Source organism: Silurus aristotelis (assembly GCF_946808225.1).
Source record: "Silurus aristotelis genome assembly, chromosome: 2".
NCBI classification, from domain to species: domain Eukaryota; kingdom Metazoa; phylum Chordata; class Actinopteri; order Siluriformes; family Siluridae; genus Silurus; species Silurus aristotelis.
In genome coordinates this window covers 32,421,451-32,439,404 of record NC_139575.1, presented here as the reverse complement: position 1 = coordinate 32,439,404, position 17,954 = coordinate 32,421,451, and the positions used below count along the sequence as shown (strand labels likewise).

Here is a 17,954-nt window from a genome sequence, read left to right as displayed (position 1 = left end):
GTTGGGCAAAGATACATTCAAATGTATTTTAAAATAAAATAACTTTATTGAAATAAACTACAAAATACAGCAGCCACACCATGTATCCACATAATCTATATTTTTGTATTTTAAACTACTTTTACAAGGGAGCATGACATTTCTTTGCAAACATCATCAATCGCCCTGTTTTCTCTGTTCTTCACTATTACACTGACTCAGTTGATTAAGTAAACAATGTTTGATAGCGACAGCTTTTCTCTGCCCGAGTCATGCAATAAAACTGACACTAACAGATCAAATATTCACACATAATCCTTGTGATCTCCCAGATGAAGGTTACTTGTAAAATAACCAACACTTTAATGTTTAACAGCTTGCAAATGACTCATTATTGTATACTAATTGATTTACTTGGTGTTTGGTAACGAAGGGCTGCTTTGCATCAGCAACACTGACTCAATAACAAACAAGTCATTAATAAGATCTCAACTGATGGCACACGTATTCATCGCAACTACTTTTTAAATAATAAATCGTTTGATTGTTAATCATAAATATAATATATTATGGGTCAGGCAGTCATTCGTGCAATGGTATGCAAAATCATGATCCTGCCAGACAGCTCGATTAGGGTACAATATTCGTCAATCAAATATTTATTTATTGATCATTGGACTTCTATTTGAAAGCTGGCAGCCTGCACGTTTCTTACCTTCACCTCCTTCTTTCATATGGATCAGTTTTGTGTTCTGAGTTCAACAAGTCTGGGAAAACTAAGGAGCAGGCAGCAGAGGCCGCATTTTTATGATGCCATCATGTAGACTTCCTATAAAGTATTTGAATACAACAAAAGTACAAGATATAAAGCCACTTCATCAACCCAATCAAATACAAATGACAAAATCCTTTTTTTATATTTGACATTCATGTATCATAAATATCCCTGACTTTGTCAGAAACAGTACAAGACTGCCCAAGTACAAGAATCTGAAGCTACAGAGGGCACAGTGTCACTGAATATTGGAAGATTGAGTAGATTTCTTTTCTATCTTCAGTAGATACAGAAAGGTGATTTGATTAAAGGGTGTGTGTAGAAGCTGAGTGTTAAAAAAAACAACAAAAAAAAAACACAGAAGCCTTTACACATACTGAGAATTTGAGATTCACTTTATTTAATTGCCTGATCTTGGAAGAGGGGTCATTTTAGAGGCATTTTTCAAGGCAACTTTCCTGAGGTTTCTTTCTGCCCGCCTCACTCACTCTCTCTCTCCCCCTCCCTCCCTGCCTTCCTCCCTCCATCCTTTCCGCGCAAACACGCTGCTTTCTCACAGCCACTCAGTGGCGGTTCACTTTCGTGGAAACACCGTGTTGTGTGTTTTTGCTTCTGGAGTCTGTAGTCTATACGGCGGCATCGCTTCTGTCCCTTAGCAGCTTCTGCGTGGAGGCGAGTCGGTATGTCGGCGTGAGCCTAAGGAAAGACCTAAAGGGCGTTCGCGTTCCTCGAAGTGATCATGAAGTCCCCGCGCCTCTGGATCCTTCTCGGGGTAATGACCGCATGTCAGCAGCTCGCCACTTCTGCCACATACGGTACGTCATTAAACACGCACACGCACTCAGGCGTCTTTAGGGTCGGGGGGCTGCGGCTTTGCGTTAAACCCAGTGTGCACAAATTATAATTCCTTTTTCACCCATGGGGCTCTTACTATCCTTAAGCAAAAAAAAAAAAAAAACAGTATATAGTCGCTTTTTAGATTTTATGCACGCATGTTTTTTTTTTTTCAACATACCAAAACCAAACTATTTTGGGTTGTTGTTTTTCTCCTGCAGCATTACGCATGCGTTTATCGTGACTGCAGCTGGAATCACAGCTCAGAACTTACATTTTTTCTTGTTGTTTATTTTTTTTTTTCTTATGATGTCAGAAAGCAATTTCAAGTAGTGCAGGGGCAAAAGAAAACGTGACCTAGCTTTATCCAATCCAAATGAGCCCTCTGCATTATTATTATTATTATTATTATTATTATTATTATTATTATTATTATTATACCCGTATTTATTTTTAGATTCTAAAATCTAACGCAAATCTCAATTTAAGCAGGACCACTGTCATTTCCTGTATGGACTGGACTTGGCAAAGACTTTGTTGTTGTAAACAACTGTTGCAAGGCAAGCTATTTATACAGCTTACCCTGCGTTTTCTAGTCGACGCAAAAAAAAATAAAAAAAAAAAAAAAATGTTTCTGCAATAAAGATGGCATCCCTTTTTTTCCTCTCCCCCCACAGGCCCTTCTGCATGCACTATGACTCATCCATGAAGCTGATCCAGTCACTGATGTGTTCATTCTGTCAGTGTAGAAATGTAGAGTGCACGCACACACACACACACACACACACACACACACACACACACACACACACACACTAATTTATGTATGTATGTATGTATTCATATATATATATATATATATATATATATATATATATATATATATATATATATATATATATAGAGAGAGAGAGAGTGTATAATGAGTGTGTGTGTGTGTACATGTGTACATGTAAATGCCTTAACAGTCACTATAAGCTCAAATCAGAAACCTCTGGGAGCTGTACATCTTTGCCAAGTATCATTTTAGTCTTCATATAAGCAAATCTGTGCTCACATTGTGCAATTTTAAACTGGTTTTGCAGTTGCAAAAAAAAAAAAAAAAAGAGCTTTCAAATATAATGTAATGTGCTCATTGGCAAACAATTTCAAACTTCTTGCTGTGTCTGAAATGAGTGTATTGCCATCTCAGTGTGGCTGCTGCTACCATGATATAACTGCTAAAGTCCACCATCACAGGATCAGGTGAAACATACAGAAGGCTACAAATACTGTAATAGCCATGAGTTAAAGCATAAACAGAACATGCTAAGGGAGAGAAATACATTCTTGCCTTCACACAAATGTTTGTATTCATGCATCCCTGTTTTCTATTACTTCTTTCGGCTGCTCCCATCAGGTTGTCGCCACAGCGGATCATCCTTCTCCATACTACTCTGTCCCCTGTATCTTCCTCCTTCGAATCAACTGCATGTCTTTACTCACCACATCCATAAACCGCCTCTTTGGCCTTCCTCTTTACCTCCTTCCTGACGGCTCCATCCTCTGCACCATGTCCAAACCATCTCAGTCCGGCCTCTCTCACTTTGTCCCCAAAACATCCTACATGCATCCTACACCCCTATAATAATCTCATTTCTAATCCTGTCCATCCTTGTCACTCCCAATGAAAATCTCAGCATCTTCAGCTCTGCCAGCTCCACCCTCAGCCTAGTTTTTACTACTCTTTCCAATAACTTCATATTGTGACTGATCAACTTTATTTCACTGTAGTTACTGCAGGTCTGCACTTATTCTTAAAGATCAGTACCAGCACACTCCTTCTCCATTTCTCAGGCATCCTCTCACCTTCCAAAATCTTATTAAACAATTTGGTTAAAAACTCCACTGCCATCTCTCCTAAACATCTCCAGTATTCTACCAGTATGTCACCAGGTCCAACCCACTATCCACTATTCATCCTCTTAATCGCTGCTCTCACTTCCTCCTTACTAATCCTATCCACTTCCAGCTTCACCATCTCCACATCATCCAATCTTCTCTCTCTCTCATTTTCCTTGTTCATCAGCTGCTCAAAATACTCCCTTCATCTTCTCAACGCACTCTCCTCACTAGTCAACACATTTCCATCTCCATCCTTTATTGCTCTAACTTCATCTAACTAACATCCTTTATTGCTCCATCCTTTATTGCTCCATCCTTTATTGCTCTAACTACAAATCATTTTCTCCTTCCTCCTCCTCTCCAACTTCTCATACAGCTCCTCATATGCCTTTTCCATTGCTTTTGCCACATCTTTTACCCATCAACTCCTCATCACCTTTGTTTCCTTCACCAACATGGCTATTAAAGTCCCAATCTTTGTTTTCTAGGTACACTCTCCACCACTTCATCTAACTCACTCCAGATCCCTGTTTTTTTTTTTTTTTTTACATGAGCCTAGATTTACTACAAAAAAATATTGTGCTGATGGTTTTTAAAATCAGACCTGGATAATATTATCACAAAGTGTGGCACGAGATGGGATCTGCTAAAATTACGTAGTCTGCTGAAACGACTTACCCCAGCTAATGGCATTCAAAACATCAGCGCGATAGATCAGAAATGTAGATTTTAAGGGACGTTGAAACAGATAAATTATATTTGAGTTTTGTCATATGTTTTTGTGTCAAACTAGTGATTCAAACAAGGATGCAGAAAATGGGGTCTTTGAGGGTGCTTGAGACCTTCAAATTTCATTTAACTGCAAATGCAAGAAAAATTTAAAAAGTGTTAATATTACCCCAACCTCTGTCCCCCAATTTCCATGCCTTTGGATCTAAATACAGTCTGTTTTAGTCCAGTTCAGCTTGCCAAGGCATGGCCATGCAGCTGTGTACAGATGTATTTCAGCACCATGGATAGTGACTGCAGTCCTATTGGTCCCACATATACACGGCTGGCCTGTAAAAACTGTGTGTGTGTGTGTGTGTGTGTGTGTGTGTGTGTGTGTGTGTGTGTGTGTGTGTGTGTGTGTGTGTGTGTTTTGTTTGTGCAAATCCCTTGCGAAACATGCCTTGTACTCCCTCAGCATATGGTAGACCAGTCAGCTATTCACAGCATTTGGTTTGCGATATTGTGTGACCCTCGGTTTCTGGCATGCGTATGCACTCTGCATCTGCAATCTGGCCTATTTTGCTGGTTGACTCACCTCTAATGAGTTGTCTCACATCACACCATCAGTGTGGGAATGTCGAATTATGTGTCCTTTCAGAACTAAATAGGAATGCAGTACATTTTTAAACTGTTTGTATATGAAGACATGGCTTGTCCTCTTGTCCTCTTGTCCTTCTGCACTTTACTGGTTGTGTACAAAGAAGTAAGGAGATTAATTCCTTTCATGTACAATTATTATCCAACTGTCTGGGTCATGTGATTGACAAGTAAAACTTATGAGATAAAGGTAATGGTGCAGAACACTTAGCTGTTGCTGTAGTTTATTACATTTAACGGATGTTCATTTGCTGACTGCTCACCTCATTACAGCCTCATTGTACAACACCCAGACATTACCTATTTTACTGTCAGGCATACAGATGGGCGACAAAGTCAAGGGGAAATGGTGGCTGTGTTATGCTGTGAGGGCCATTTTGGGTTTACTGGTCCCCTTAAAGCAGGTATACTAAACTCATTATAAGTCTATTGTGACTTAGCTGGACAAAGCAAATCGGTTTATCCAATAAACGAATGAACATTTCTTTTTCAAATGTGATAATTTATAACCATTTATTCGTTTAATTCTAAATGCACAAACAGACTGGGCAGTATTAACTACACTCAATAAACAGACAAATCATTTGGAAAGGGACTGCACTCACAACCATCAACAAAAAACAATTAGAGGAATATTCTTATGTACTTCGAGTATAATTCTGGAGAATTTAACTAATCTGTGCCAAGGTATGTAATTATAAATCTGGTCTACCACAATAATGAAACAAATAGAATGTTATATTTATAGGTAAAGAGGATATACACTTGTCTTCTGTCTGTGTCTCCTCCTTCACTCACTTTTCCCTGCCTATTTTTCTTTCTCTTAATTTTTTCGCCCCTCAGTTTTTGTATGTTTCTCTCACACATTCTCCCTCAAGTGAGCTCCAGAATAGTCAAGCTGAAATACAGAGGAGGTGCCCACTGCAGGCTCTAAAAACAGAACAGAGAGGAAAATGTCATGGAACTCCCACTCTATAACCAAGTTTAGTACTTCGAATTAATTATACATGCAGTGTGTGCATCTGCACACGATTTGTAGATCTGTAGTTTATCTCAGCCTAAACAGCTATGAATATGGCTAAATCGCAAACAGAATGTCCATGTTTGAGATTTTGATCTCACATTTCATATTAGAACAACAAGGTCTGGTGATGTTTGTTCTTTCCGCAATGGTGACCATGCACTTTGTAAGCACTGTTTGCCTGTTACTAGGGTGCCAGGTGACTGACGGTGCCTGATAAGCCTGCTTCTGGCGAATCAATTTAGGCTGCGGAGGTTAAGGATTTAGCAAGTGAATGGAAATTTACAAATGATATGGACAGGTGGTCAGTCACATGTTCTAAACAACACTTACCTGGTGAATAAGATTCCCTGGATTGTGACAGGTAGCGGAACGGCTTAAAGGTGACTTATGCTTATCAAACAGGACACACACACACATACACAAACAATAGAGCATGCAAAAGGATTGAAACCCCTATATTTTATCTCCAGAACTAATTACCTTCTCTCTAACGGCTGGTCTTCTGTTATCTTTTGTTCTGCTGTTTGTTCTTCCTTATGCACAATCTACCTGTTTTTTCTTCATTCACACTCACTTATCTCCACCCCCTCTCTCTGTCTTTCTCTGTCTGTCACTCAGGATGTTTGTTTGATGGGGTTCTTTGCACCAATGGTCAGATCTGTTGGGATGGTGAGTATGCATGCAGACAGCATTCTCATTCTGAATACATATTCAACCTGATATCCTGTAAAAGCTGAATTTGTCAAAATAGACCAAAATATTAAATTGTCATATGTCACATGCTCCTTTCTTTTTTTTTATCACTTTCCTTTTCATATTTCTGTATTTATTTTTCGTTCTTTGCACTGACCAGAAGGTTACAAATAATATTTTTATACACCATTGTTTTATATGCTCCTCTATGTGTGTAAAATATCTAAACAAATCCGCAAATTAGTCCATAAACACGGCCTTTTATGATCACCTGGTTTTATCCAGTGATGGGAACCTTAAAGCATTTTCATTACAACTGTGATATCAAACGACAAACTGAACATCTTTCATTCAAGGTTTTGAGAAAAGTGAGGGAGAGATGAGAGAGGGAAGTAGGGAAAGTGAGTCGCAGTGACATTTCTACAGTTACTTAAGTTCTTAAATAATATCGAATCCACACTTCTCCTTCTTCTGTCGGCTTCTCCCATTAGATGTCGCCACAGCGGATCAGATACCCCCTGTCCTCTACATCTGCCTCCTTTAAACCAACTACCTGCATGTCTTCCTTCTCCACATCCATAAACCTCCTCTTTGGCCTTCCTCTTTTCCTCCTTCCTGGTGGCTCCATCCTCAGCATTCTCCTACTGAAATACCCCATGTCCCTCTTCTGCACATGTCCAAACATCTCAATCCCACCTCCCTCACCTTGTCTCCAAAATGTCCTACATGCGCTGTCCCTCTAATAAACTCATTTCTAATCCTGTCAATCCTCGTCACTCCCAACAAAAACCTCAACATCTTCAGTTCTGCTACCTCCAGCTCCACCTCCTGTCTTTTACTCAATGCCACTGTCTCTAAACCATACAACATCCCAGGTCTCACCACAGTCCTATAAACATTCCCTTTCATTCTTGCAGAAATATCGAATCCAAACATACTATGTACAAACAGTGCACAATGCAAGGGTTTTTGGATATGTATGTGTACTTGGATATTGTTCAGAATGAACATAAATGAATGCCTTTTGCATGTGAAACACAGCGGTCGCCAACCCTAATTGCACCATGGACCAGTTTTATGCAAGACATTTATGCAGGTGCATAACTAAGCACAATAATGTGCATATTATAATTCAGTTATACATATTATATGATTTAATTATTTAATTAAATTACATATAGAATGAAACTATAACTTTTACTCACAATACGTTTTTATTCTTTATAGGACTGTGGTGAGACCTGAGATGTTGTATGGTTTAGAGACAGTGGCATTGAGTAAAAGACAGGAGGTGGAGCTGGAGGTAGCAGAACTGAAGATGTTGAGGTTAAAGTGACGAGGATGGTTTAGTGACAACCCATTAGAAATGAGTTTATTAAAGGGACAGCGTATGTAGGACGTTTTGGAGACAAGGTGAGGGAGGCGAGATTGACATGGTTTAGACATGTGCAGAGGAAGGACATGGGGTATATCGGTAGGAGAATGCTGAGGATGGAGCCACCAGGAAGGAGGAAAAAAGGAAGGAGGTTTGTGGATGTGGTAAGGGGAAACATGCCGGTAGTTGTTTTGAAAGAAGCAGATGAAGAAGACAGAGTAGTATGGAGACGAATGATCCGCTGTGGCGACCCCTAATGGGAGAAGCCGAAAAAAGTTGTTTATATACTATACAAATTAGGGCTGTCAAAATTTGTGTTTAATAATTTTTAACGGCACTAATACATTTTCAACAGCACTAATTTTATTAACGCACGATTAATGTAGCATGCATTTCTGTTTGACAATTTTAATTTAAAAATAATGAAATATTAAAAGAGGCTAAATCAAAACCTTCAACACAACATAACCTTCAACGCAATCTATTCACGAGATCTTTTCATTACTCATATATATATATATATATATATATATATATATATATATATATATATATATATATATATATATATATATAATATTAACTCCACCAAAAAAATCATTTTTAATCACTAAACATTTATTTTACTGATGTGCCAAGTTTTAATTTAAGCACCAAAATCTGTGATTCACACATCTGGCACTTTATACCGTCCGTTTGGAAACATACCAAAAGTTCTGCTTGGTGTCCTGATGATTTATATAAATTAAAACATCATAATTTTTATGTATTTATCCTAGCTGCCCTGTCATCTGTAAATGTAAACTGGTTTGTGTAAGTAAATTGCTCAGTTTAAAGAAAGAGAAGCAATGTGATCCTGGTATGTTCTTTTTTCATTTGCCTAATAGACCTGAAGAAGTTATTTGAAAAACATATATGACCTTTGAAACACCTCTAGTTTTCATGCTTTAGGTTGAGTATGGTTTCACTAATAATAAACATACATTTGCATAAAGCATCCGTAGTTGTTTATGTTGATGTTGATTAGACTACTAAAAACTTGAAAAGTCTTAATTTAAGGTACATTTAGAACATATAAAAATGTGTGATTAAGTTGCGATTAATCACGAGTTAACTCATGGCATAAATATTTCAATCGATTGACAGCCCACATATAAATATATAATATATTTAGATATATGTTTTATGGATGTGGTGAAATAATATGGAGTAGGATGATTGGCTGTGGCGACCAGCCAATAGAAGAAGATTTAGATATATTATTTATACTATAAATATAATATAGCTTATATTTATTTAATACAAATAAGTTGTTTGTTTTTTTTGTCCAGCCCGGTACTGGTCCACGAGCCGGTGTTTGGTTTGGGGGACCCCTGTACTAACAGATCCCTAGTACATGCATTGATGTTTATTTAGTATTTGCAAGCTTTTCAACCTTTCCGCCCCACTCCCTGTTATGCACAAATTCACAAACACTTTCACAAGTCACATATGTCAAAGGCCTCAGAGTACCTCAATGTCCTACACACTTTAGTGCTTTCCTTGTTTTAACATGCACACACCCTTCACCTCAAGATAGACTTTTGAATTTCTCCAAACTCAGTTCCTGGAAAGACTGTCATACACATGCGTCATTTAACGGCATATATGGCATATAATGATTCTATATAACAACAAATATTGATCGTAGACATCAATTGCAGAAAAAGCAATTGAAAGGTGCAACAAGAAGCACAAACACTTGATGGTAGTTAAAATTTTAGCCAGTTTTTATAAATTGTACTGTCTGACAGTGTTTTAGATTATTATATGTTGTGACTTTCTTTTATTTTTGTATTGGTTGTTTGAGCAAAAGTACTCATTTTAAAGCCCCAATAAGCAGTCAAATCTTTGTTAATGCCTTTTGAGTTACCCCTACTGATGACTTATATTTAAACTGCCTGCTTTCTTTGGAGTGTAGAAGTAAACATGGCATGCACTTGGCAAGCTTACGACAATTTGACTGAGTAAAAAAATATGTCTCAGAAGGTAATAACTCTGTAGTTATTGTTCTATATAGAATAAGTAGCACTAATCATCTTATGCATATTTTATGGATATAGAGTGGGTAAAATAACATATTGAACACGTCACAATATTTCTCAGTAAATATATTTCTAAAGGTGCTATTGACTTGAAATTGTTACCAGATTTTGGTAAAAACCCATGAAATCAACACATATAAAAGAAATCAAACCATACATGTCCATAAATTAAGTTGTAAAAAGTGAAATGACACAGGGAAAAAGTAATGAACACGTGAAAAAAAAAAGGCATGGAAAACCAAGACACCAGCTAAAATCAATCAGTAATTAGAAAGCAATCCTGCCCAGTGTCAGTGCAAATTAATATCAGCTGGTTCAATCACACACTGGTGGCCTATATAAAGGTGTCCCATTACCAAGGTGTCACACAAGAAACATCTCATGATGGGTAAAAGCAAAGAGTTTTCTCAAAGAGTCTCGCAACCTTATTGTTGCAAAACATACTGATGGCATTGGTGAAGGATTTCTAAACTTCTGAATGTTCCAGTGAGCACCGTTGGGGCGATAATCCAGAAGGTCAAAGAACATTTCACCATAAAGCGGCCACAATCAGATGCTCCTCGCAAGATTTCCGACAGAGGAGTGAAGAAATATCAGAAGAGTTGTCAAGGAGCCAAGGATCACTTGTGGAGAGCTTCAGAAAAACCTGGAATTAGCAGGTACAATCGTTTCAAAGAAAACAATCAGTAATACACTGAACCGCCATGGCCTGTGTGCACGCTTACCATGCAAGACTCCGTTTAAAAATCAAAAACATATTGAAGCTTGTTTAAAGTTTGCTACACAACATTTGGACAAGCCTGTGAAATACTGGGATAATATAGTCTGGTCAGATGAGACCAAAATTGAACTCTTATGGATGCCATATCATGTTTGGAGAAAAATGTCAATGCAGATCACCCTAAAAACATCATACCAACAGTAAGGTTTGGTGTTGAGAACATCATAGTGTGGGGCTGTTTTTAAGCATACAATACTGGCAAACTTCATATAATTAAAAGAATGTACAGAAACATTTCTGATAAAAGTCTGCTGCCATCTACCAGGATGATGAAGATGAAAGGAGGTCAGACATTACAGCAAGACAACGATCTCAAATACACAGCCAAGAAAACTCTCAATTGGTTTCAGAAAAAGAAAATAAAGCTGCTAGAATAGTCCAATCACCTGACTTGAATGCCATTAAAGATCTTTAGAAAGACCTAAAGATCAGAGTTCATAGAAGAGGCCACAGAACATTTGAAGATTTTATGACTGTTTATGTAAAAGAATGGGCTAAAATCACACCTGAGCAATGTGTGCAACTAGTTTCTCCATTCAGGAGGTGTCTTGAAGCTGTCATTACCAACAAAAGCTTTGGTATAAAGTATTAAATACAGTATGTTCAATACTTTTTCTCTGTGTCATTTCACATTATTACACAACTTAATTAATGGACATGTATGGTTTGATTTCTTTGTATGTGTGGATTTAATGGGTTGTTACCAACATCTCATTAAATGTCAATAGCATGTTTAGAAATATATTTACTGAGAAAAATGGTGAGGTGTTCAATACTTATTTTACCCTCTGTATATGCTATGTTCTGTCTTTGTAATTCCAGATGAGTTGTTTGGGCAGTGTCTTACACAGCAGCAAGAGAGATTTCACTACAGGGTGACTGCAGGCTTACTGGACAGACTACAGTCTTTACTGCAAATGCTCATGAGAAAAGGTCTAATCACAAACACACACACTTTTTCATTATGGTAATTTGAACCTGTATGTTTAATGCTTTGAAGTGTATTAAATGCCATAAGAACAGCCCATGATAGCCCATGATCACAGTAAAATACTATATTCCATTTGCTAATATAAAAAATATATAAATGTTACCACAGTAACAGTAGGTATTTTTATAATTTGTTTGTACAATGTTTTTTTGTAGGACTGACCTGGCAGGATGAAGCCACCCAATTGATCGTAGATAAGGAACTTAGCATGGTTTTAAAGATCCCACGGTCATCTGCTGTGAGGAATACACCCTCCTCAAAGTAAGATTTAAGTCTATAGAAAGGAGATGGAACAGAAATCATGCCAGTAAAAGTTTAAAGGGGCCTGCTTATTTTATTCACAGCATCTACATTTTCTGATTTCACAGTCCCCTATGTTATGCATTACTACAACACTTGATATACAGAACATAATTTTATGCTAGCTTCTACATAATAGGTTACATGCAGTAAATCAAGTAAATCACCTCCAAAAATCTATCAATCTAATCTAAAAACACTCGCTCACTCAGGAAATCATAACGTAGCACTCCTCCCAGACCTGAATGCACTCTTATACGGACAATACATTACCTTACTCACAGTCCATTTTCCTACCAGCAGTGATTCTACCCTGAACTGACCTCTCTGATAAGTTAATTAATTACTAAAGAAAATCAGCCTATACCAGTCAGCCTTATCCTCTCAGATGTCTGCGTACCTCCATAAGTAACATCTCTAGGGAAGTATCCAGTGTTGTCCTTATCCACTTACCGTGATCTTTCCCTCCTGTCTTCTTCCGCCTCAGCAAAAGCAAACAGGAAGATGACTAGCTAAATAACAGGTAAAGCCAAGTGTGTTGCTTAATATTCTATTTGCGAACATGTCGATTTAATTTTGAGACTTCCCTACGGCTACGGGCAACACAGGTCCTAGGCTCCCAGGAAAAATCCACGGTCTTCTTGTGCTTGATTACTCGAACCTTGATCTTAGCTTTCCACTTCCTCTTGTTCCACCAAACAACCTAAAGTGGTCATGTCCATGATCTGACTTCCTGGGTTAATAGTCAAAGTTAAAGTCATCAGTAAATATACAGTATTGTTCAAAATAATAGCAGTACACTGTGACTAACCAGAATAATCCAGGTTTTTAGTATATTGCTACGTGGCAAACAAGTTACCAGTAGGTGCAGTAGATTCTCAGAAAACAAACAAGACCCAGCATTCATGATATGCACGCTCTTAAGGCTGTGCAATTGGGCAATTAGTCGAAAGGGGTGTGTTCAAAAAAATAGCAGTGTATGCCGTTGACTGTACAAACTCAAAACTATTTTGTACAAACATTTTTGTTTCTAGGATTTAGCAATCCTGTAAATCACTAAACTAATATTTAGTTGTATGACCACAGTTTTTTAAAACTGCTTCACATCTGTGTGGCATGGAGTCAACCAACTTGTGGCACCTCTCAGCTGTTATTCCACTCCATGATTCTTTAACACCATTCCACAATTCATTTACATTTCTTGGTTTTGCTTCAGAAACAGCATTTTTGATATCACCCCACAAGTTCTCGATTGGATTAAGGTCCGGGGATTGGGCTGGCCACTCCATAACATTAATTTTTGTTAGTTTGGAACCAAGACTTTGCTCGTTTACTAGTGTGTTTGGGGTCATTGTCTTGTTGAAACAACCATTTCAAGGGCATGTCCTCTTCAGCATAAGGCAACATGACCTCTTCAAGTATTTTGACATATGCAAACTGATCCATGATCCCTGGTATGCGATAAATAGGTCCAACACCATAGTAGGAGAAACATGCCCATATCATGATGCTTGCACCACCATGCTTCACTGTCTTCACTGTGTACTGTAGCTTGAATTCAGAGTTTGGGGGTCGTCTCACAAACTGTCTGTGGCCCTTGGACCCAAAAAGAACAATTTTACTCTCATCAGTCCACAAAATGTTCCTCCATTTCTCTTTAGGCCAGTTGATGTGTTCTTCGGCAAATTGTAACCTCTTCTGCACATGCCTTTTTTTTAACAGAGGGACTTTGCGGGGGATTCTTGAAAATAGATTAGCTTCACACAGACGTCTTCTAACTGTCACAGTACTTACAGGTAACTCCAGCCTGTCTTTGATCATCCTGGAGCTGATAATTTGCTGAGCTTTTGCCATTCTGGTTATTCTTCGATCCATTTTGATGGTTGTCTTCCGTTTTCTTCCACGTCTCTCTGGTTTTGCTCTCCATTTTAAGGCATTGGAGATTATTTTAGCTGAACAGCCTATAATTTTTTGCCCCTCTTTATAGGTTTTCCCCTCTCCAATCAACTTTTTAATCAAAGTACGCTGTTCTTCTGAACAATGTCTTGAATGACCCATTTTACTCAGGCTTTTAAATGCATGTTCAACAAGTGCTGGCTTCTTCCTTAAATAGGGGCCACCTGATTCACACCTGTTTTTTCACAAAATTGATGACCTCAGTGATTGAATGCAACACTGCTATTTTTTTGAACACACCCCTTTCAACTAATTGCCCAATTGCACAGCCTTAAGAGCGTGCATATCATGAATGCTGGGTCTTGTTTGTTTTCTGAAAATCTACTGCACCTACTGGTAACTTGTTTGCCACGTAGCAATAAAAAATATACTAAAAACCTGGATTATTCTGGTTAGTCACATTGTACTGCTGTTATTTTGAACAATACTGTACATTCTATGGACAAAATATGTGCCCACCTGACTATAAGATGTGCGAGGACACATCTAGTCCCCTATTTCCTATTATAATAATCTTTTCTACAAAGAGGTTCAACTAAAATTTGGATTGTGCTTTCGTAAACTCAGGAGATGTAGGTGTGGTGAGGAGGCCTGGGGTGCAGACATCTTTTCAGTTAATTTCAATGCTGTTTAATAGGGTAAGATCCTCCACTACAACCCATGTAAAGCATATCTGGCCGAAACCAGAGAACCACATATGGCTATAAAAGGTGTCCCAATATCTTTGTCTATATAGTGTAAATGTAATTAAGTAACCAATTCATATTGTTTTAACCATAAAAAAAAAATATTAAGGAATTGTTTATTCTTTCTCCTTTCTCAGATGTATTCATTTAACTTTTAATGATCCCTTGCCTTTTATTTCTAGCTTTTTTTTTTTCAGCTACGGATACATAGAACTTTTTTCTTTCTGTACAAATACAAGTAAGTTTTTTGCTGATGTTTGATTCTGATTCAAAAATGAGTAACCAACTTACAGTAAATAAAAAAACTACACAAAATTTTAAAATAGCAGAAAACAATCAGAATTTTTCAAGAAAATAAAAACCTAGTTGCATAAGTGTACACCCCCTTAAACTTTTGATTGTATTAAAGCCCTCACACTCATAACATCTTACCTTATTCTCCCACACTTCTATTGATTAAGCTGTCTAGAGCCACCAGATTCATGCCCCTACAGATTTTCAAGCAAATATATAGTAGGTCTTGGCTCTAGTTGGGGCATTCCAAAGTGTTGATCTTTTGGCAAAACCATTTCCTTCGTTTAATTATGGATGTGTGCTTTGGGTTGCTGTTGTGCTTGAAAGGGGAATCGTCATCATTCTAGCAATTGCCTGAAGGCTAAGAAAAACAGCCCCAAAGCAGAAAGCTACCACCACCATGTTTATTCTTTCTCCTTTCTCAGATGTATTTATTTAATTTTTAATGATCCCTTGCCTTTTATTTCTAGCTTTTTTTTTTTCAGCTACGGATACATAGAACTTTTTTCTTTCTGTACAAATACAAGTAAGTTTTTTGCTGATGTTTGATTCTGATTAAAAAATTGATTCTTTTGGTGATGTGTGGTGGGGTTTTTTTTCTGCCAAATATAGCTTTTTTAAATTATGACCAAAAAGTTGTACCTTACCTATAACACATTTTACAACATGGTTTGGGGGGATTTAGGTGGGTGTGGATTTTTTTTTTGTTAGATATGACTTTTACCTAGCCATCATTCCCCATTGGTCAGGCATGTGGAGACTACTAGTAATTGTTGTCACAGCCAGGAAGTGACCACAATATTTGCAATATAATTATAGCTACATTAATATTGCTGTAGACATGTATATTGCCTTACATTGGAGCCCAATAAGTATTTGTCCTTCTTGTAAAAATGATGTAGCGATATCTATTCTAGGCAATGTTACCATGGTGTTCCATTTTGGTTTTGGAAATCTTTTGTTCCCCCCTCCTGACAGAGAAAACAGAGCATGTTATTGAATAAACAATGTTATTGTATGTTTCCACTGTGTCTACTGTAGTTTTAATCAATCAGTGGTGTAATTAAAACATTTATTCAGCTCTGCATATGCTAGTTGCTGCTGTGTTCTACTAGAAACAAGTTATGCTCAGTGTTTTTAAGATGTTTAAGATGTCTGATTAAAAGAGAATGCTGGGGTCTCTCTAAGATCTGACCATGCAGAACAGCATTAGCCAACGTGGTCACTGAAAATGATCACGAGGTACTGTGAATTGCACTTTGATTTAAGTGTCGACACAATTTCATCCATTCTCATTTTCATTCTGTCCAGATCTGGTGAAGGTCCAGCAGACCAGCTAAACCCCAAACTCCAGCACTACATGGACTACATGATTGTTGAGCCTCCTCAGTCCTCCCTTCACAGGCAAAGCCTGGAACCTTATACCTATCAAAAGGTTAGAACACATATGTATAAACTAAGAAAGGTGTTGACCCTGTTTAAACCCTTGCTTTCTTTTTTTACACCTTTACCTTATTTCCATTTGTGGATTGTTTTCTCACCATGTAGTATGGTTACCAAGATGATGAGGAGCGTTCTTTAAACCTGGTGGATGGAAACATGTACCCATCATCTTCCTCCAGAGTGACAAGGCCCCGCCCTAATGCTTTGGATAAGGACACCCAGCTGCTTCAGGATTTGATGTCTCTTCTCTCCTCTCCTGCACAAGCCACAACTCGCCACCGGGTGGCGACACCCCTCTCCACATCACCTTTCTTCCAAGGGTTGGATTTCCCACTTGGGAAGATGGACATGGACATGGGAGCTAGTAGCCAGGAACAGAAGAAGAAGTCCTCCAAGGAGTATAGGCCTGGTAATGAAGGTGAGAACTGGGAGCTGGGAGCTGAAACTGTAGGTAAGGTTTTCAAAGCATGCGGTGTGGCCACAGCTCAGCCAAGAGTTGCATTATTAACCATAGGATACAACACAGTACAGCCCATTATTATAATTCTTGTTTTGATTCTATTCACAATCAAATTGAAGTGGAACAGTGACTTGGGGATTAATGTGCTGAATATTTAATTATTTCCCATTTAAATTGACTTTCTCCAGCAGTCATGCGTGTTTTAATAAAAGACTGCCTTGAATAGAAAAATATAATCCACAGAAAGATGAAGGAATTCATTCAAGGTCAGGTTGCTGTTTGCTTAAAATGGAATAATGGAAGAATGGAGGAATAGAATAGCTGCTCCTGAGCTGCACTAGCTCATTAATGAAACATCTTGTTATGGGTATTGGTGTGGATGCTGGCCTGCTTTACTGGTCTTCGCTGATGTGATGCTCTGACATGACCATAGAACCTGAGCTCTTGCTGAATTTTTAATGAACAAATGTGACAAATGTTTAGACCCTTGTTTTCCCACAAGACAGCAGGCAATCGACTACATTTCGGCAGTTGTATGTATTAAACGTGGTTAATATTTATGATTTTAAATCAGGTTTGATGTGATTTGAAGTATGGGTTAGGATTGGAATTTACACACCCTATATAATCTTGGTAATGAAATGCACTATACAGACAAACAAACTGGTACACCTGACATTTCCACTCGTATGTGGGAGGCACACAATTTTTTTAACCACCTTTTGATGCAACAGCATTCAGTTTTCTTGTCACTTGAACTACCAGACAAAATCATGTTTAAAACCAATGCCCCTGTGCTGAAAGTCAGCTTCATTAACATATGTTATACATGGGTTGGAGTGGAAGATCTTGAGTGGCCTGCTTTGGAATTGGAACAGATTGCACCCCCGGCCTTCTTGTGTCTTCATTAGTACCTAACCTTACTCATGCCCTTGCGGCTGAAAGCGCACAAATCTCCACAACCGCAATCCAAAGTCTCTTCCCAGGAGAGTGGAGGTTATTATAACAGTAGATGGACTGAATGTGA

At 38.0% G+C, this 17,954-nt stretch overlaps 1 protein-coding gene across 4 annotated transcripts in view; it reads left to right on the top strand.

Moving 5' to 3' along the window:
• Window positions 1-1,172: 1,172 nt before the first annotated feature.
• Window positions 1,173-17,954, top strand: part of ptprnb (protein tyrosine phosphatase receptor type Nb) — a 30,128-nt gene continuing 13,346 nt past the window's right edge. For 2 of the 4 annotated variants that reach the window (XM_083532290.1, XM_083532288.1), the window contains exons 1-6: window positions 1,174-1,569; window positions 6,483-6,533; window positions 11,620-11,730; window positions 11,944-12,049; window positions 16,336-16,459; window positions 16,573-16,885. In XM_083532290.1, coding sequence (XP_083388416.1) covers window positions 1,494-1,569; window positions 6,483-6,533; window positions 11,620-11,730; window positions 11,944-12,049; window positions 16,336-16,459; window positions 16,573-16,885 — 781 coding nt within the window. In that variant the 5' untranslated portion in view covers window positions 1,174-1,493. Of the gene's footprint in view, window positions 1,570-6,482; window positions 6,534-11,619; window positions 11,731-11,943; window positions 12,050-16,335; window positions 16,460-16,572; window positions 16,886-17,954 lie in introns of all 4 variants that reach the window. The other 2 variants (XM_083532287.1, XM_083532289.1) reach the window with 2 other exon arrangements.